Source organism: Artemia franciscana, chromosome 15, assembly GCF_032884065.1.
Source record: "Artemia franciscana chromosome 15, ASM3288406v1, whole genome shotgun sequence".
NCBI lineage: Eukaryota > Metazoa > Arthropoda > Branchiopoda > Anostraca > Artemiidae > Artemia > Artemia franciscana.
This window is the reverse complement of record NC_088877.1, coordinates 3,998,252-4,021,036: the sequence shown is the minus strand read 5'-3', so window position 1 is coordinate 4,021,036 and position 22,785 is coordinate 3,998,252. Positions and strand designations below refer to the sequence as shown.

Here is a 22,785-nt window from a genome sequence, read left to right as displayed (position 1 = left end):
GTATAAAAATGATGTCGTTTCACTTATTGATAGATAAGTCTATCTATCATCCATCCGTCCTTACATCGTTCCTAGGGCAGAACTAAAGTAGATTGTTATAGAACTAAGGAATGAAAGATTGGTAACTAAGATATAGAACTATATCTTAACTAAGATAACTAAGATATATAACTAATATATAACTAATAATAAATATATAATAATAAATAATAAATATAATAATAAATAAATAAAAATAATATATAATTATAAATATTATATTTAAAATTATTATATATATTATTAATTATATAATATTAATTATTATATTATTAATTATTATTATATAATATTATAAATATTATATTTATAAATATTATAAATATAATAATAAATAAATAAGAAAATAATAATAAATAAAATAATAAATATAAAAATAATATCTAATATATAATATATAACTAAGATATAAGATATAGAACTAAGGATTAATTTTGGGTTGACGCTTGACGGACAATGTCCACTGGATTTGTAATCAAAATAGCTATGCTAGTAACTGAGAAATATTTTGGAGTTCACAATGAATTTTCCCCAAAATCAGATCAAATTAATTATATTCAAGTTAGATAAGTGCACATTGCTTAATTAAGCACAATATTATGTATATCTTTTCTCAAGGTTATTTCTGAAATTGTAACTTCATCAAAATTACAAAATATGCAAATACATTTGATTTTCTTGCTAGTGTAATTTTTTCGTTTTTATGGCACTTGGTTAACCAAGTGTCATATAACGATTGCAAGTTCTACCGGTCTATCGGCCTGTTTGTCGGTCCGTCTGTCCCAGTTTTGCTAGTTTAGGCACTTCCAGATAAGCTAGGGTGATGAAATTTGGCAGGCGTATCAGGGACCAGACCAGATTAAATTAGAAATAGGGGTTTTCCCGATTCGACCAGGGGGGGAGTGGAGGGGACGGTTAATTTAGAAAATTAGAAAAAAATGAGGTATTCTTAACTTAGGAATAGGTGATCGGATCTGAATGAAATTTGATATTTAGAAGGATATCGTGTCTCAGAGCTTTTACTTTAAATACCGACCAGATCCGGTGACATTAGGTGAGTTGGAGGAAGAAACCTAAATCTTGGAAAACGCTTAGAGTAGAGGATCGGGATGAAACTTGGTGGGAAAAATAAGCACAAGCCCTAGATACATGGTTTGACATAACTAGAATGGATCTGATGTCTTTGGGGGAGTTGGGGGGGGGGAGGGTTAATCCTGAAAAAAATGAGGTATTTTTAACTTAGGAAAGGAGTGATAGGACTTAAATGAAATTTCATATTATAAGGACCTCGTAACTCAGATCTCTTATTTTAAATCCCGACCGGATCCAGTGTCATTTGGGAATCGGAAATCTTGGAAAAGGCTTAGAGTTGAGAGATCAGGATGAAACTTGCTGGGAAGAATAAGCAGAAGTCCAAGATACGTGACTGACATAACCGACCCGGATCCGCTCTCTTTGGGAGAGTTGGGGGGGGGGGTAATTGGGAAAATTTTGAAAAAATGAGGTATTTTTAACTTACGAACGGGTGATCAGATCTTAATGAAATTCGATATTTAGGAGGATCTTGATCTTCAGACCTATTATCCTAAATCCCGACCAGATCTGGTAATATTGGGGGGATGGAGGGGAAAACCGGAAATCTTGGAAAGCGTGAAAATTGAGGTATCTTTATTTTACAAATGGGTGATCAGATTTTAATGAAACTTGATATATAGAAAGATTTTATGTCTCAGATGCTCCATTTCCAATTCGAATCGACACAGGGGGTTGGAGGGGGGAAACAGAAATCTTGGAAAACGCTTAGAGTGGAAGGATCGGGATGAAACTTGATGGGAAGAATAAGCACAAGTTCTAGGTACGTGATTGACATAATCGGAACGGATCCGCTCTCTTTGGGGGATTGGGGGAAGGTGTTAATTCGGAAAAACTAAAAAAATTGAGGTATTTATAACTTAAGAACGGGTGACCGGATCTTAATTGGATTTGATATTTAGAAGGAACTCATGTCTCAGAGCTCTTGTTTTAAATCCTGACGAGATCTGGTGACTTGGGGGGAGTTAACAGGGGAAACCAAAATCTCAGAAAACACTTGGAGCGGAGAGATCAGGATGAAATTTGGTGGGTAGAATAAGCGAATGTCGTAGATACGTGATTGACGTAACCGTACTGGATCCGCTCTCTTTGGGGGAGTTACGGGTATCCAGTTGGTGCTTGTGGACGTGCTAGGACGATAAAAATTAGTAGGCGTGTCAGGGACCTGCACAAAATTGACTTGATAAAGTCGTTTTCCCCGATTGGACCGTCCGGGGTGCTGAAGGGAGAGGAAAAATTAGAAAAAAACGAAGTATTTTGAACTTACGAGTGGATGATCCGATCTTAATGAATTTTGATATTTGGAAGGACCTCGTGTCTCAGAGCTTTTATTTTAAATCCCGACCGGCATTAATCCTCTGATTTTCCTTTTAAATCAATCTATTGATTCTTAGAATTTTGCAAGAGCTCATGCCATATGAGCTCTTGGCTCTTCCCGGCGCGTCATAAGTGCCATATGAGCTGTTAGCTCTTGTTTATATTAAAAATCATTCACCCGTTTTCTCATTAGATTTAGTGTAAAAACATCTTAGTTCCATTTCATTCTAAAAAAAAGGAAAATTCTAAAAATCTTCCAAAAACGTAAATATGCTCTCTGAATAGCTAGATCGGTATCATATTTCAAAATAAATTTATCTCTTATTTTTCAGTCTATTATTATTGATCTTGGTTTTTAATAACCTTTGATAGCTAGACTTGTTCATCATATGACAGACAAAATTATTTATCCTATGGCCTCCTTCTGCCCAACCAGCAGCTTTAGAACCTCTTATTTAGCAAGGAGTAGGGCTTGAATTTGTCATCATAGCCAGGTACAATGGCGTTGCTTGAGTAAAGAGCGATACAGCTTCAATGTGCAATTTTTTCATGTGGCAACTTCATAGGGAAGAAATTATTCTTTCAAAGTTCAAAGGGCTCTTTTCAATTGGAAACTGAAAAACCAAAATTTTGAGATAGCTTGTTTGTTAAAAATAACAGAGAGATGAAATGACTACATATTTGGAGATGATGTAAACCCCTACGTTCTCCGGGACAGAGGCTCTAAATTATGCAAGTTACCAGTTCTTTACAAATAGTTTGTTATCGGCAAAGGGGAGTATATCTGATCTTGGATCTCCAGAAATCATAAGAATGTTTAGGGGGATGTTAAACTAAATCAGAGAGCACTATGTGTATCTAAGCTGTAACAAGGGCGTATCAGCAATATCTTAGGACCGGATGAGTGTATTAAGGCGAAACTATCATGGTTGCTACTGTTGCTAATAGCTGCTATTACTACTACTACTACAGCTACTACTGCTATCACTAATATTACTACCACTTCTAATGCTACTACTACTACTACTAATGCTACTGCTAGTAGTAGTACTGCTACTACTACTGCTATAATGACTACCACTACTACTATTTCGACTACTACTGCTGCTACCACTACTGCTACCACTACTACCTACTACTAATACTAATATTACAGAACTACTACTACTAAAAGCAGAGGGATTAAAAAATATATAAATCAAAAGGTACTATGATCGTCACAATTGTCAGAAGGGTGTCTTAGCAATATCCCAGGAGCAGCAAACAGTACAGCGTGAGAAATTTCTGGGCGCATTGTTCGGGACGTTTAACTAAACTAAAAAAGCTATTTGCATCCATGTTTTGAAAAGAACGTATCTACAATATCCCTGGAAATATTGACGTTATGAAGTCGAAATTTTTAGTGAATGCCGGGATAGGTATTGTGCTAAATCAAACACACTATGCACATGCATGTTGTCCAAACGACGTATCAGCAATATTTCAGAGATGGATGAGGGTATTAAGCTGAAACGTTAGCAATACTACCTCCACTACTACTACTACTTTTAATATTTCTTCAACTTCTACTACTGCTAGAGCTACTACTTCTACCACTACTTCTACTCCTGTTACAACTATTGCTTTCACTGCTTCTGCTACTATTGTTGAACTAAACCAAAACAGTTCAGATATATTCAGGGTTTGAGGGTTGAGGGGTCATGAGACCCCTCAACCAAAGACGCCGTGTTTATCCAGATTGTCAAAAGGGCATTTTCGTTCTATCCAACAGCTAAGGGTATTACGTTGGCTATTTTAGGGGATATTGCCGGGGATGTTGAACTAAATTAAAACAAACTATTTGGAACCAGATTTACAAAGGGTTGTATTTACAATATCTCTGGAAAACCTAATGTTTTTAAGATGAAATTTTAGTGAGTTTTATTGGTGTTGAACTAAATCAAACCACATCACGCATATGCAGGCTCATAGTGATGGCTGAATATTTCAGGGAGAGCTGAGAGTATTAAGCTGAAACTTTTCGAAGAAACATACTACTACTTCAACTAATACTACTACGACCTTTTGCAACGGCGACGACTTGTGACTGTGACTAATCGTGACTGCGACCACAAGTGACTGCGACCACTTACGAATACAATTACTTGCAACTCCGACTTGAGACTGCTACTGTTACTTCTACATCTACTAGTGGGTTATAGTGAACTAAATCATAAGAGTTTAAGTGCATCCAGGTTGTCAAAATGGCATAAATTTAATATCTTGGGAACGAAATAGAGTCTAATTAGTGCCATTTAGCCGTGGTCACCTGTGCTTTGTCAGTACTGTTTCCACCGTTGTGCTGTGACGGTGCTGCAGCTACTGCCGGCACGGTTTCGTACTGTCTATGGGGAGTAAGAACTGTCAGGGTGTTGCAGACCTGGGAAGATGATTTCTAGTTCGCTGGAGGGGGGATATAAAAAACTGATCTGTGTTATCTAGGTACACAATCCTAAAGGACCTAATATTTTTAATGGGAACCATATTGTACGACATTAAATGAAAGTTTAAACTTGAAAATTCAAAATATACTATTGATTTTCCGTAATAAGGAAAATCGGAAAGACGGAACTTATTTTGGTGCCTTTAAGGTGAGGAATATTGGCTATCTAGCCTCTTTTGCCTGAAAAATTATTCGAAAAAGGAAAACATTTCTTATGATCTGGAAAAAAACGTAGTGGTTTTCACATAGGAATACAAACTTAAATCTGTCCTCCCCCCTTCAAAATATCTTCGTAAACGTATTTTCTGAATAATTTTCACCGGATAATGTTAGGATTTGTGTAAGAATTTTAGAACTTTGCCTATGATAGCAATGGTGCTCAAGACAAAAAATATGTTATATTATATAATGTATGCCGTAGCTGCTTGGAAAAAAGATATCTCTATGTTCACTGTAATTTTTTTTTTTTTTTTTTTTTTTTTTTTTTTTTAATGAACGCTTATATAATGTTTTCTATTGTCATTGTTAGCATTTTTGTTATGAATTTTTCTTTCTACAAGGATTCTTATTGTTAATTTTATTACATCTATTTATGATGCTTATGTTCTTTTAATTTCAGGGATTTGAACAAAATACAAGAAGGTATCGGAGAAAAAATAGGAATGTTTTTGTTTTCTCTAGTCGGTTTTCTGGCAGGGCTAGTCAATGCCTTCATATATGGATGGGAGCTCACTCTTGTGATTTTGGCTCCTATGCCTGTATTAGTCATTGGCTTGGGATTTTTAGGAAAGGTAAAAATTCCTTCATCAAAAAGCTGTAGGCTTATAAATTTAAGTATATTTTTTACTTTTAGATTTGTCATGCCTAAAACAAAAGGCCTTAATATGTCCTAAATAGCGACGAAGTTTCCATCATAAATGCTTAAAAGCTTTTAGCTTACAAGCTATTGTATGAATAAATAAATAAACATAAAAAACAAGAATAACAATAGGGAATTGTTTTCGCAAGACAGAGGAACTCTATATTTAAATGAATATTTTGACCCTATGTCCAAGGGGACATATGTCCCCTATGTCCATGCTTACAATAACATACTACCATTAAAACTAAAATGGGAATTTTAAAACAGTCCCAGCATCCTTACTTCAGCGAAGTTCAACTAGAACTTTAATAAAGTGAGGTGAAACAAGTCTAATCATTGAAGTGAAAGAAAAATACTTACAAACACGCTTTCACTAATAATCTTCAGTTTTTGGCAGCTAACCTCGAAGGCCTTTTCGTAACTGGTTCTGTGTTAATGTCTACTGGTTTTTTAATATATTTGTAAAATTGTTTTTAATTAAATTTGTGTATAGAGCATTTAGTGACTATTTCCCCAAATTTAAATTTAAGGAACTATTATGCCGAGTGCCGGGCCTCGGCACTCGGCACGTGGCAGAGTTCTATATATGGATTTTCATTGTTGCTTGTCTTCTAACCGCAAACAATTTTAGTCTTTTCTCGATGTTATGACGTCATTACAGGTTTGATTCTTCCACCCTGGGAACAATACGAATTTCTTCTTTAAATTTTGACCTATTTATCGTTTTGATCGTTTTTGTTTCCAGAATTGTCAATTTGCCAGTTTCAAGAAGAAAATAAACTATGTAGCCGTTTTCGAAGCTAGGCTCTGTCATTGCTGCTCGATAGGCTTGTCTACATTGCTTCTCATTGTCACTTATCTTTTAACCACATATAATGTCAACCCCTTCTTGATGTCTTGGCGGTACTATAGGTTAGATGCAACCATTATGAAAAAATACTAATTCTTCTTTAGATTTGTGACCTTTTTAGATCGTTCTTAGTGGCCAGAAATGTTAATATGTCAGTGATGTGAAAAAAAAACTATGCAGGTGATTTCGATACAAGTCCTGGCACCCTTCGTAGGAAAATAGAGGGTTCCTCAGGGAACACATAAAACGTTAAAGGGTCCCATTAACTTATAATAAAGAGTTGCGTTGTTTATCGCATCTTTGTAGATTTGTACTTGGTTTTTCTTCTTGTTTTGTTGGCGTCGAAGATTGTGATGGTGTTTTTCTTGAATCGTAATATTTCTTTGTTCTTCACTTTAAATTTTTGATACGGTTCTATTTTTGGTGTCGCTTGTTTTTTAAAAGCACATATTTTTGTTTTTTCGCTCCGTTTTTGACACGGTCTGATAATCACTTTCTCGTGATTGCTTGTAATTCTCACTACCGCTTATCTCTCAGCTACCTTTTTCTCGCTGTAGTATGTCTTTTAGCTGCAAGATAGTTCAGCTGATGTGATAGAATCATCATTTGTAACAATGTAAAATTTTCGTTTTTTGGGTCTTCCTACAGGCATTATGTAACTGGTTGCGCTGAAAACTGTAAGCTTACTGGTGTTTTTTCTGTCGCTTCTCTCTTTTTATGTTAAAAGTGGATTTAACTTAATAGAAAATAAAATTTCTTTGGAAATTTTCGTGTATTTCTCTAATTTTAATTAAAAAAATTGGAATTTTTGATCAGACACCATAAAAATTATTGCAGTTTACATAATAGCTTTAGAGATTCGGAACTGAAAGCATGCCTTCATTAAAGCACTGATGTATTTAAAAATGACCTCACACACATAAATATTTTTTTTTTATCAAACTTTCGACCTATCTAGATCGTTTTTTCAGGCCAGCATATCCCAGGATACAAATTTTCCCGATAAAATTTAGAGCCGTTTTCAAGAAAAAATAAATACGTACATACATAAATTATTGCTCACTTATAAAGATAGTTAATATCTTGAAAGGGAGGTTTAACCTCCTTCTAATTTATTTAGAAAATTGGGGGAGACGTTAGCCCTTTTAGGGCACTTGGATTAGTATTTGAAAAATTCTAGCATAGAAAGATAAACCAAACCGAGTCACGTCACTGGACAGACAGACAGACAGACAGGCAACTTATTTATTATATATATATATATATATATATATATATATATATATATATATATATATATATATATATATATATATATAAATAAGTTGTTTGTCTGTCTGTCGACTGACGTCATGTTTGTGTGTCGACTGACGTCATGTTTGTCGACTGACGTCATTATAAGGATTGAGCTGTATGTCGTCATGAAGTTGTTTGTCGTCTGACGTCATGTTTGTCGACTAACGAAACTACAGACCGGGACACCGGGACACAAATGACGTGTTATGTCTGTTATAACGTAATAGAGGCAACAATCTTGACAGGGCCTTTTGAGGGTGAGGCTTTTCTTATTCCACGCATTCTCATGATTCCAATGGATCTGCCTTTTCAACCTAAAAGATTGCAATTCCCAATTTGATTAGCATATTTAGTTTTCAGTCCAAAACCACTAAAGCTATTATGTAAATATCAAAAATATTTATGTTGTCTGAGCAATAATTTTTAGTTTTTATTTCAAAATAGAAAATTACCTGACAATTTTAGAATTATATCTATCTATATATGTAAAAATAAGTTGTCTGTCTGTAGATCAGGTGACGTCATGTTTCTGTGTCGACTGGCGTCATGAAGTTAGTTGTCGTCATTTTTGCTATGACGGTTCACGTAGAAATCTATTAATGTTTAAGTTTAAAATGACTGATGAACTTACAATGGCAAAAGCCGATGAAGATGCTCAAAGAGTCTATGCCAAAAAACTTGCTGCTGATAGAGAAAGTCAGAAAAGAAAGCGTGCCGAGGAATCAAAAGAACAGCAAGGAAACAGGCTTGAGGCTAAAGAACGCAAAACCGCGCAGTTAGATGAAGATCCACCTGGATAGCGAGAGTCAAAAAATATCAAAACTGAAAATGATAGCGATGATGATTGGGTTTGGGATCTTGACTTGGATAAGGTCATCAATGCCTACCAGATTTTAGTTAAAAAAACAAAGGTTCGGCGATATGTATTTCATAGTGAAGCTGAAAAACAAAGAAGAAAAAGAAAACTGAAAAAAGAAAAAATGTAAAAAACTAAAAAATACTAAAAAGAAAAAACACTCAAAGAGAAATTACAGACCGGGACACAAATGACGACCGGGACAGAGGGAATATAAATAACGACCGGGACACTCAAGGAGAAATTACAGACTGGGATACGGGGACACAAATGACGACCGGGACACAGGCAATATAAATGACGACCAGGACAACAATGGCAACACCCGAGGAAGCTGCTCAAAACGAATGTATTCACGCCGAAGTAGCTAAGTTGGTAAAGCGTTATGTTTCAGGTTCTAGGTCCGAGAGGCTCCAGGTTTGAACCTTGGCTTTAGCATTAATACAAAAGAAGAAAAAAACTAAAAAAGGTAAAAACTACAAAAAAACTAAAAAGAAAATATATATATATATTTATATATATAATCTTTTCAACAAAAATAATAATTTAGTGCTTCTGCTTAAAAACAGCAATCGAATTGATGCCTCCCGATACGCAACTATCAACAAAGTGGCAATCGTTGTGGTCGGTGATCAGTTCTTACCTCGAGATAATATTCTTTATAGGCGAAACAATCAGTTGACAAGAATTGCTTAAACTCATCGATGCTACGATGCCCTACAATATCCTGACGAATATAAATGACGCCCGGGACACTCAAATAGAAATCACAGACTGGGACACCGGGACACAAATGACGACGGGGACACAGGGAATATAAATGACGACCCAGACACAGGGACACAACTACAACGGGGACGCCGGGGGGCACAGGGGGATATATAAATGACGACGGCAACAAAGGAAATGGTCGATTAGCATATATATATATATATATATATATATATATATATATATATATATATATATATATATATATATATATATATATATATATATATATATATATATATATATATATATATATCTATTCACAGGTGGGACATAGGGACACAACTACAATGGCGCGTAACTAATATGGCGCGTAACGACTTACGCAGGTGGGGGGGGGGCTTGGGGGGGCGCGAAGCGCCCCCACCAACTAGGTGTTGAAACTTGCGAATATACAACAATCTTCGCTGTCCCATTGTCTGTGCATATAAATAGATTGTAACGTTTACCGACTCTTGAACATGCAACATATAAATGTTCATGGGAAAACAATCCGTAATTAGATCTATACCGCATTTTTCTAGCGATTGCCCTTGAGCTTTGATGATGGTTATTGCTAATCGAACATTCCCTGTGTCCCCGTCGTCATGTCATAAAGTCTTTAAGGGCTTTGTTAGTGCAGCCAGTTGAGGAAATTTAACTTTCCTGAGGCGCAACACATTCCCATTGTTTCACCATTAAATTTCAAGGCCTTGCAATAGGGACAAATTTTAGACATAGTCCATATTTGAACACATCTACTGAAGCTATAATCATCAACTGAGCTGTACCTGAATGCCAGGCTATAATTTTGACGTTGCTCTCATGATTCCTCGGCATGCTTTCTTTTGGCATTATCTCTTTGAGCCGCAAGCCTTTTTTCACGTTGTTCTTGCGATTCCTCGGAACGCTTTCTTTTGGCATTATTTCTTTCAGCCGCAAGCCTGTTTTCACGTTGTTCTTGTGATTCCTCGGCACGCTTTCCTTTGGTATTATCTCTTTGAGCCGCGAGCCTGTTTCCACGTTGTTCTTGCGATTCCTCGGCACGCTGTCCTTTGGTATTATCTCTTTGAGCCGCAAGCCTGTTTTCACGTTGTTCTTGTGATTCCTCGGCACGCTTTCTTGTCTTACTTTCTCTTTTAGCCGTAAGCTTTTTGGCATTAACTCTTTGGGCCTCTTCTTCAGCTGTTTCTTCTGCCAGTGTAGGATTTATACTAAAATTTCTCACACGATTTGATTCCTCGGCTTTTTCTTCTGCCATTGTAGAATTTATACTAAATATTATCTTTTAATCGCAACCTTTATATACTTATAATGACGTCATATACAAAGCCTTATATACTTGTAATGACGTCAACTTATAATGACGTCATATAAAAACACAAAATATATACATGACGTCATAATGATCAATCCTTATAATGATTTCATTCGTCAAACAAATATACAACTTATTTTTATTATTAATAATATACAACTTAAAGAGCCTCAATTTTTTGATATCGTGTAACGGTAATAACGTGTAACGGTAAAGATAGTGTAACAGACAGACGGACGGACACTGCATATATATATATATATATATATATATATATATATATATATATATATATATATATATATATATATATATATATATATATATATATATATATATATATATATATATATATATATATATATATATATAGAGCATTATAAATATTAAAAAGACCTGAAACTTATAAAATATATTTTTTTATGGCTATCTCTAATCGATGCTTGATTATCATAATATACAAGAACCCGAATCGCTGAATTTTGGAGTGTACGTAATAGCTTCAAATGTGTTTGAAAAGTTGATGATCACACCGAACAACAATAAATCAAATAAGGGTGGACAATAGAAAAATATATCAGTCTAGGTATATTAACTGGGGAAGAATATTTCGACTTCCTCAGAGGCCCTACATTCCGAGCAATTTTAGATGATATACACTGTATGTACTTTGCGAAACTAAGAGTCTCATCTGCTATTACTCCAAGACATTTCACAGACGGTACATGCGCAATACGGTAATATCCGACATTTAACTCCTTTAACCAAGTATAATAATTGAACGATCTAGAAAATATTACCCAATGAGATTTCTTATAATTAGTCTTTAGGTGATTAACCCCCATCCACTTTTCTATTTTTGACATGCTAACTCTTGGCATATAGTTAATAATTCACTTTCTGTTCTTGCTGCCACCGTAGGACATGCATCATCTGCAAACAGAAATAAAGCTTCATCAGGGTTCCGTTGTCTTTGGGCCCTTCCAACATCAATATACAGTCCAACAAGTGCTAAATATAGGTCATTTACATATATTACAAACAATAATAATCCCTAGGGGGATCCCTGTGGGACTCTACATCTTACCCTAAAATCTATTAATGTGCAAAAAGTCGCAGCGCATTCCCGCGATTACCTCCATTTTCTAGTTTCATCAATAAGATTAAATGGTCTCAAACATCAAACGCCTTTAATATGTCTTAAACACTGAAACAATTTTAAGTTTATTATCAAGAACATCATTTACTGTTGTAGTAAGGACGTGGATAGCATCCTCAGTAGAATAAACTCTACGAAAACGAAACTAAGTTAAAAAAAATCCATTCTTTCTCGAAAAACTATCCAATCTCACAAATATTAATTTCTACATCACTCTGGGAAAGGTTGACAGTAGGAAAATTGGTCTATAGTTACTAAAATCTTTTGGGTAACCCTGTTTAAATAATGGTACGATCTTTGCTTTTCTAAAGGCACTTGGGAATGAACCTTCTTTAAAACAACCATTAACCAGATCAATAAAATTTTACACAAAATTGCAAATTTTGAATTGACTCTTTCTCTCAACTCTTCTTTTTAAAACAGTAAAAAACTTTAGCGTAAAGAGCGGGGCGTTGATGAGGAAGTAGCCCCTTTCATATACGAAGTAATTCCTGTTCGTTTTAAGTTTTAATGTCGCTCCTTACTTTCAGTTGAAAAAAACTTGTTTTTTTTTTATTTAAGTTCTGAACGTTTTTGAATCAATGCATGTTTTGATTTTGGCTCTCCGCAGAGGAATTATTAAAACGAAATTTGCATATTTATTTATTTTTTTGGCTAAATGGCTTTCTCATAATTTTGATCGAATGATTTTGAGAAAATAGAGCGGGGGAGGAAGCCTATTTGCCCTCCAATTTTTTGGTTAATTAAAAAGGCAACTAGAACTTTTTAATTTTTACGAATCTTTTTATTAGTAAAGATATACGTAACTTATAAATTAGCTTACGTAAAGAATTTTTTATTCTCATGTTTTTATTGCACATATGAGAGGGTTCGCCCCCTCGTCAGTACCTCTCTTTTTACACTAAATCTTAAATTTTGTCCCAACTCGTTAAGAATGACCCCTGAATCTCAAAAACCGTAGAATAAATAGTTGACATTACTAAAAATACTTTAGCGTAAAGAGCGAGGTATTAGGAGGAGGTGAGCCCCTCATTTGGGTAATAATTTTTGTTCGTTTTAAGCTTTAAGGCTGCTCCTTACTTCCAGCTGAAAAATTTTTTTCATATTTTTTTTTTTTAACAATGCTAGTAAGTCCTGCCCTCCCTTCATGGAAATTTTCTTCCCCCATGACAAATTCCTCGATGGAAAGTTCCCCCAGTATATCTTCCTCTTCTCAACCCCTCCCCCCATCCAAAAAAATCCTCCTGAAAACGCCTGTACACTTCCCAATAACCATTACTATATGTAAGCACTGGTCAAAGTTTGTAACTTATAGCCCCTCCCACGGGGACTGGGGAGGAGTAAGTCGTCTCCAAAGACATAGTTATAAGGTTTCTCGACTACGCTGAATAAAATGGCTATCTCAAAATTTTGATCCGTTGACTTTGGGAAAATAATTAGCGTGGGAGGGGGCCTAGGTGCCCTCCAATTTTTTGGTCACTTAAAAAGGGGACTAGAACTTTTCATTTCTGTTAGAATGAGCCCTCTCGCAACATTCTAAGACAACTGGGTCGATGCGATCACCCCTGGGAAAAAAAAAACAAACAAATTAACACGCATCCATGATCTGCCTTCTGGCAAAAATACAAAATTCCACATTTTTGTAGATAGGAGCTTGAAACTTCTACAGTAGGGTTCTCTGATACGTTGAATCTGATGGTGTTATTTTCGTTAAGATTCTATGACTTTTAGGGGGTGTTTCTCCCTATTTTCTAAAATAACGCAAATTTTCACAGGCTCGTAACTTTTGATGCGTAAGACTAAACTTGATGAAACTTATATATTTAAAATCAGTATTAAAATGCAATTCTTTTGATGTAGCTATTGGTATCAAAATTCCCTTTTTTTAGAGTTTTGGTTTCTATTGAGCCGCTAGAGCAATCGGTCTCTAATTACTTAACGACGCCATATCACCTGTATTCGGCTTCGGAATAGTAACCAGGCAAACCTCGGTAAGGGAATCTGGGACATAGTAGTGATTAAGGAAATCAACATTTGTTAGTGTCAACAAGCAAATCAGGGATGGGCCACCATGCTTAATGTGATTTGCCGTCACTCCATCAAGTCCACCAGACTTGCTGCCTGAAAGTCCAGACAACGACCGCACCACAAACTCTGCCGTTATCAGCTGCTTAACAGAATAAGTCCAAGGTTTGGAGAAGGACCTTGCCCTTGCTGCTTTGGAATCCGAAGCCACTGACGAGAAAACAGCACTATAATGAACCCCTTATAACTTAGCAATGTCTTTGTGACCAGTCTCTGAACCGACTCTGAACCAGCACTCTTAGAACTAGCAACATTTTTTCAAAAATCACGGAAATTAAGTGAACCCAAACTATTGGCTAGAGCCGAAGTCCTCAATCTCTCTAGATTCTTTTTGCACCACCGAAGGGCACTCCAGAACCTATTGTGAAGAATTTTCCTCGCAGAATTGAGCCTACCTCCAAGAGGTCTGCCATTAGCAACAAAAAAAATGCAAAGCATTTGTTGCAGCTACATAATGAGGGCGAACGTGAGTGTTCCAACCAGGAATAACATTCACCCCCACTCTTTTCCTGTTAGTACCACCCAGACGAAAAGGTAGAGTATGACATGCACTAACAATAAGAATCTAAATCAATGTATAATAAAGAGCCACTGAGAAGGATTAGTAAGCAAGGGAGAGTACAATGGTAAATAGTAGTTACATCCAGAGCAAGGATACGCCTCTTAATTTCCACACCATAGGCCACAAGCTGAGACGCCCTCGCACGCTTGCAGTCCATTGCAGGGGGACCAGGGGGTAGTGGATCTGCACACAACGAATTCGCAGCACAAATAGCACAAGTTAATTCAAGCAAAAGAGGGAAATGGTCTTAACAAAATATATCATATCTTACAGAAATAGGCATAACAGTACTACTAAAAGAACTTGAACACACCACATGATCAATCCATGACGTATAATCTGACGGGCTCAAATATGTAAAAATCGGTGGCTGTAGAGCCACTTCATCACAACAAACCAAATCATTTTCAGCTATTACTGCCTTCACCTTACGACTGAAAATAGTTTCTGCACTATAATTAGCATTAAAATCACCTAGGAAACAAATATAAGTATATTTATCAGATAAAAACTATACTAGCTTACCTAAGTACAAGGAGAATTCAAGCAAATTTTCACTTGAGCAAACTGGCATATAAACATTAAAAAAAGGTATTCCTGATCATCACAACGGGGGCAGACTGGCTGCATCCACTCATCTGAGGGGAATGGGAAAGACATTAGGTGGGAGTAAGCTTTTCTACAAAGAATAGCTAACACACCTCTCGGCCTCCCCCTTTCGTAGTATTCACTAAGGCCGTAGTAAAGGCCATCACCTGCTTTCGTAGTATTCATTCCGAAAGAAACAAAATTCCCACTTAAACCCTCCAAAAAAGCATTATCAAAATCAATTAACATGGTTTCCTGTAGAAAAATTAAGTCAGACTCTTCGCAGAGGGCTTTCACTGCACCTGCATTATGCTTCACCGAGTGACAGTTATATGACTCTGTACATAGTTTCTCACCCATCTATGTAAGTTTGACTTTCAGAAGGCGTAGGTTCACTAGCGAGAACTTTACGCTTAGGTTCATAATGAGTCCTAACAAGGATACCTGCAGGCCAGAACTCAGATGTAACCACTTTCGCACGTAGCGCAGCCGACACAATGAGCTTGAACGAAGCACTGTTGGGACTGGCCGTCACAATTTTTTAGCAAGATACTGGACACTTCAGCTTCTTTGAAACAAAATTAGCAACTGTGTCCTCAGTAGTTTCGGGAGCAAATCTACTAACAAAGAGCTTTGAAACCTTAGTTTGCAGGACTGACTTCATATTAGGAATCACAGACCTAATATTAGCTTCCACAGTATATTTGGGACCTTGAAGAACATGTGAGAAAAAATCTAAAAAATAAAAAAAAAACTAAAAAAGAAAAACTAAAAAAAAGAAAAAGAAAAAACTAAAAAAAGGAAAAACTAAAAAAGAAATATACATGACATCATATTCAATATGATATATATAAAAAAAAGGAAAAACTGAAAAAAGATCAAAGTCTATAAATGACGTCATGTTTGCAACGTGAAACCAGGCTTGCGACTGATAGAGATAGTAGAAAAGAAGGCGTGTCGCTGTATTACAAAAGCAATGCGTGCATAATTATCCTACAATGTCACCAAAAAGGGGACACCGGGAGGAAACACCAGAACAACGCAAAAACAGGCTTATGGCTCAAAGAGAACGGGCCAGATTAAAAATATCCAATTTACGTCATCAATGCGATCCAAAAATGACATAGCGTTGCCGGGACCCAGAACACACGGGACAATGAGAATCCATATATAGAAGCCTGCCGCTTGTCATGCTGGGGCCCGGCGGTAAAGCCACCGGGACCCAACACTGTCTGCGATTAAAACACAAGGGACAATGAGAATCCATATATAGCAGCCTGCCGCGTGCCATGCTTGGGCACGCGACACGCGTGGGGCACGCGGGCACGCTCTTACGCTAAAGTTTGACTCTTTCTCTTAACTGTACTTTTTATAACAGTTAAAAACTTCAGCGCAAGGAGCGGGGCGTTGAGGAGGAAAAGCCCCTTTCATATACGGAGTAATTTCTGTTCGTTTTAAGTTTTAATGTTGCTCCTTACTTTCATTAAAAAAACTTTTTTTTTATTTAATGTTTGGACGTTTTTGAATTAATGCATGTTTTTATCTTGGCTCTCCGCACATAAATAACTAAAACGAAATTTGCATATTAATTTTGTTTGGGCTAAATGGCTTTCTCGTCGTTTTAATCGGAAGATTTTGAGAAAAAAGAAGCGAGGGAGGAGGCCTTGTTGCCCTCCAATTTTTCGATTACTTAAAAAGGCAACTAGAACTTTGAATTTTTTACGAACGTTTTCATTAGTAAAAAATATACGCAACTTACGAATTAACCTACGTAACGAACTTATATATTCGTATGTTTTTATTGCGTATATGAGGGGGTTCACCACTCATCGACACCTCGCTCTTTAAACTAAAGCTTAAATTTTTTCCCAATTCCTAAAGAATGACCTCTGAATCACAAAGGCAGTAGAATAAATAGTTGAAATTACTAAAAATACTTACTAAAATACTAAAATACTAAAAAAATACTAAGAATAAAAAAATGCTAAAAAAAATACTAAAATACAAAAATTCCTAAAAATAGCGTAAAGAGTGAGGTATTAACAGGGGATAAACCCCTCATATGCGTAATAATTTTTGTTCGTTTCAAGTCTTAATGCTGCTCCTTACTTTCAGTAAAAAAAACTTTTCATAATTATTTTTTCATTTTTTTTTCAAATAATGCTAGAAAATCCTGCGCCCCCTTCATTGATATTCTCTTCCACCATGAGAAGTTCTTCCATGGAAATATTCTCCAACGTAACCCCCTCCCCTCAAATCTCCCCGCGTGAAGCAAAAAAAATCCCCCTAAAAACGTCTGTACACTTCCCAGTAACCATTACTATATGTAAACACAGGTCAAAGTTTTTAACTTGCAGCCCCTCCCAGGAGGACTGGTGGGGAGTAAGTCGACCCCAATGACATAGTTATTAGGTTTTTCGACTATGGTGAATAAAATGGCTATATCCGAATTTTGATCCAGTGACTTTGGGGAAAAAATGAGCGTGGGAGAGGGCCTAGGTGCCCTCCAATTTTCGGTCATTTAAAAAGATACTAGAACTTTTAATTTCCGTTATAATGAGCCGTCTCGTGACATTCTAGGACCACTGAGTCGATACGATCACCCCTGGGAAAAAAAAAACAAACAAATAAACAAATAAATACGCATCCGTGATCTGTCTTCTAACAAAAAATGTGAAATTCCACGTTTTTGTAGATAGGAGCTTGAAACTTTAGGGTTCTCTGATACGTTGAATCTGATGGTGTTTTTTTCGTTAAGACTCTGTGACCTTTAGGGGGTGTTCCCCCTATTTTCTAAAATGAGGCGAATTTTCTCAGGATCGTAACTTTTGATGGGTAAAACTAATCTTGATAAAACTTATATATTTACAATCAGCATTAAAATGCAATTCTTTTGATGTAACTATCGGTATCAAAATTCCATTTTTTTACAGTTTCGGTTACTATTGAGCCGGGTCGCTCCCTACTACGGTTCGTTACCACGAACTGTTTGACAACAGATTTGACCCTTTTCTATAATGAGAATGACTTTGGATTTAATCTCCCAGAATGAATCTGAATTTAATCTCTAGGATAATTGAATTATCCTGTATAGGGCTCATACCAATACTTCCCAATATATCGTATAGAAAGGAAAATGCGTTAGATTTAAATTGTATGATTTAGTAATCTTTCAAGAATTTAATATGGGGGGGTATGTTGGCCTAAATAAATAAAGAAGAAGGAAAGGATTTATATTTACAGTTGCATCTATCACCTTAAAACATAATTTCTGCAGATTTTTTATATTTATTTTTATTTTTGAAAATAATTGGTGCACAAAACATCCATGATACTATGTAAATAATGAATAAGCATGTTGGTAAGAATAAAATCAATCGTATATATGCAACACATTTTTTCTTTTCTAGGTAACATCTAATTTAGCCGAAAAAGAATCGCAAGCCTACTCAAAAGCTGGGGGAATTGCAGAAGAAGTTATTAGTGGTATACGGACTGTTGTCGCGTTTGGTGGAGCCGAAAAGGAGGTTGAAAGGTAATACTGATCGAATTTTTCCATCTGGGTTGCAGCAGTGGTGACAACTAAGTAAAGGATGAACTACGGCCAGTAATAACCAAAAAAAAACTTTGTAAAGAAAAACGACAAATGAGAAAAAATCGCCATTTCTAGTTAATTCAGGAATTATAACAGTTATCTAAATTAATTTCAATATTAAAATGCTAGTTTGAAAGTAAATTTACGGGAATAAAAGAAAAAGTGTGAAACCTAAGGACGTATCCAAGGGAGGGGGCTCAGGGTTTGAACCTTCCCCTTACCGAAAAAAATTGGCCGACCCGCAAACAAAGTAGTAAAAATGTAATAGAAACTAATTTTGATGCGTTTTCCAAAGATTTTTTATACTTCATGTGCCTCTAAACAAAAATGTACGAAAATCATATTCAGGAAACTTAAAAAACAATGAAAATCACTTTGTTATAGGTAGCACTGGTGTTTTATTTTTTTTTTCGGCTGCTACTGGGGTACTGAACATCAGAGAGAGTTTTTAATATCATTTATATATGTTTCTCAAACTGGGGGGTCGCAATGTTTTGACACAGATCAAAGGAAAGAAAGGCGTGGGTTAGGGGTCACCGTAATAAAGACAACTCATCTGAGCTGGTTAGAAAAACTGAATGCATTTGTGTGAAGTGTAATAAAAAACTCATTAAGTTTAATTTTACCCATCAAAAACTATGAGCCTAAGAAAATGTTAACTATTTTCGAAAGAGAGGGGACACACCCTAATAAAGTCAAGTCGTCAGATGACCAGATCACCATCAGATTCAGAATATATTGTAGAGGTTTCAAGCTACTATATACAAAAATGTGGAGCTTTCTCAACCTTAAAACAGCAGAATAACTTGAAGATCGTTTCACGTAAAACTCGTCAATTTAGCGCCAGAGTAGGCTAAGGCTCATATACACAGGAAGCCATATTTCTTGTTTAAGTCTCGCAAGTACACTATTTTTTCTATCTGAATCGCCACTTCTTGATTCTCCAACGTTTGAGATATACATGGTTAACTTTGGTTCTTTCATAGATGTCTCCACTGTTTTTAGATATCAGAAGAGCTTAGTGTCAGCCCAAGAAGCTGGCATAAAACGAGGACAGCTTACTGGAATCAGTCTCGGCATATCTATGCTTGTTTTGTATGGTGCATATGCCCTGGCATTTTGGTTTGGTACGAAACTAATTTTGGACGGACTTCTCAACTGTGTTGTCGTTTACGATGCATCAAATCTACTCATTGTAAGTAATTAAATTTATGTATTTATTTTGTCTCAAAATTAAAGAGTGTATAACATACACAAAAAAATTATAAGAAACACTCCAACAAATGAAACAAAGTGTTAATTTTAAATGGACCTAATAACATAACTGCATAAATACTTAAGAAAAACACAGCAACACAAAATCAAAGGCTGTTCGAACTCTAAATAAAGTATGTATGCTTAAGAGAATTTTTTCGAACTTACGATACAAATTATCCCTATTAATTCTAGCTAATTCCAACGGATCCTTAACTTTAAATCTCAAAACTAATTCAGTGCTACTGAAACAAATTGGAAATTCTAGTAAAAAAATTAGATTATTTAAAATAGAAAATGCAAATTGAAGCTAAAACGCAGATTTTAAAATCTCGGAAAAGAAGGGCAGAATAGACCACACGCGGGAGTGCAACTGCGTTAAAACAAGAGCCTTAATTAGGACCCTCTATGCTAATTTATAGTTTACTTCTGTACTACCACCACTAATACTGCTACTACTACTTCTGATGCTACTATTACTGTTTTTCTGCAACTGCTACTAAGAACAACTAGCTATAGCACTACGCCGACTGAAGCTGTTAGGATTGTGCATACTCCTCCTCGACCCAAATATTTACAAATTTTTGCTTTTTATTCTTCCCCACCCAATTTTCCTTAAATCCTGACTTAAGACCCCTTCTAATCCCATTCTTAGATACGTTTGGCCCATGACAGATGGCCAAATTGCACAATCTTCGGCCATCTGCCATCCTTTATCCATGAGACATGGCCTAGCTCAAACCATAGTGGGATCAAACTATACTTGTCATGCAGTTTATTCTTGACATGCGGTCAGTCAAATGTACTCCCTAAGACTATGCTTTCACAATCCCTCTTGAAAAAAACTTGCCAAATATTCCTAGCCTTTCTGAGCACATATTTTTCAGAACTAAACATAACACAAAGGTTCCAATCATCCTTTACGTTGAAGTATTGCCACTCTGTCTGTGTTTTTTGTCTGTATGTATGTATGTGTATGTGTCTTTTGTCTGTGGGTTCATTTCTCTGTCTATATGTGTGTTTTTTTGTTTGTCTGTCTGTGTGTCTGCCTGCCCTTTTGTCTACCCATCTGCGTGTGTCTCTACGTGTGTGTATTTTTGTTTGTCTTTGTGTCTGCAGGCCTTGTTATCTGCCTGCCTATCTGTGTTTCTGTAGGTGTGTGCCTCTATGTATGTGTGTGTGTGTCTGTGTCCGTGTGTCTTTTTGTCTGTCTCTGTGTGTCTTTTTTCTGTAAGTCTGTGTCTGTCTGTGTGTCTGTCTTTGTGTCTTTTTGTTTGTCTGACTCTATGTTCCTTTTTGTCTGTCGCTACGTGTTCGTTTGTATGTTTCTGTAAGTGTGTGTCTCTTTGTGTGTCTTTTCATCTATCTGTCTTTCTGTGTCTCTTTTTGACTGTGTATTTGCAAGTGTCTGTGCTTCTTTTTTCTGTCAGTCTGTGTGCCGGTGAAAAGTTACATTTTCCTTGTTTTTCATTTGAAAAATCCCTTACACATTTTTCTAACTTGAAAGAAAAGTTCCTTTAATGTGCCTCTGATCCTTGAAAAAAAACTGTTTTGAATTTGTTTTAACCTTTTGAAAAAACTATTATTGTGTCTCTTACTTTACAAAAAGGTTATTCACATGTCTGTGACTGAGAATCCTGAAGAAAAAAATCAGGAAGAAAAACATCCTGAATAAAAAGATCCTGCAGAACAAATTTTGAAGAAGAAATCCCGAGGAAAGATCTTGAAGAAAAAAAATCGACACTTTTAACATTTTTTTTAAACATTTTGGAAGAAAAACATCTCTCTTTTTCTTGGGTCTGACTTTTGAAAATGAAACTTGGTCTTATTTCTGACCATTGAAAAAAAAAATGTGTTTGCATGTTTCTGACTTAGGAAAAAGCCTGTTAATATGTCTCAGACTTGGTAAGAACTCCTGAAAATTCCCATTCACATGTCTCTGGCCATTAAAAGAAAAAAAGTCTGTTTCAATTCCAAATTACATCTCTCTAACTTTGGGAAACAAATTCACTTCGCTTGTTTCTTACATTGGAAGAAAAAAACCTGTTCACTTATTTCACACTCTATTACACTCCCTGTGGCCCCAGTTGTGGGGCCTATGTATCTGAAAATTTATTTTGTTTCGTCTCTGAGATTTGGAAAAAAAAATATGTTATGCGTGTGTGATCTTAGAACAAAATTTAAAAAAACTAGTTTTTTTTAACTGAAAGTGAGGAGCGACATTAAAACTTAAAACGAACAGAAATTACTCCGTATATGAAATGGGTCGTCCTCACCGCAATCCCTCCCTCTTTACGCTAAAGTTTTTAATTGTTTTAAAAAGTAGAACAGTGGCAAAGAGTCAAACTTTAGCGTAAAGAGCGAGGGATTGCAAAGGGGACAACCCATTTCATATACGGAGTACTTTCTGTTCGTTTTAAGTTTTAATGTCGCTCCTTACTTTCAGTTAAAAAAACTAGTTTTTTTTATTTAATTTCTGAACTTTTTTGAATTAATGCATGTTTTAGTTTGTCTCGCCGCGCATAAATTATTAAAATCAAATTTGTATATTAATTCTTTTTTTGGCTAAATGGCTTTCTCTTAGTTTTGATCAGACGATTTTGAGAAATAAGGGGTGGGGAAGGAGCCCTGTTGCCCTCCAATTTTTCGGTTACTTAAAAAGGTAACTGAAACTTTTGAT

General features: G+C 35.8%; 1 protein-coding gene across 1 annotated transcript in view; it reads left to right on the top strand.

Annotated features, from left to right (window-relative positions):
* LOC136036653 (ATP-dependent translocase ABCB1-like) overlaps nt 1-22,785 on the top strand; it is a 164,084-nt gene that overhangs the window by 43,800 nt on the left and 97,499 nt on the right. The window contains exons 6-8 of the mRNA XM_065718953.1: nt 5,550-5,721; nt 18,667-18,791; nt 19,857-20,046. Coding sequence (XP_065575025.1) covers nt 5,550-5,721; nt 18,667-18,791; nt 19,857-20,046 — 487 coding nt within the window. The remainder of the gene's footprint in view (nt 1-5,549; nt 5,722-18,666; nt 18,792-19,856; nt 20,047-22,785) is intronic.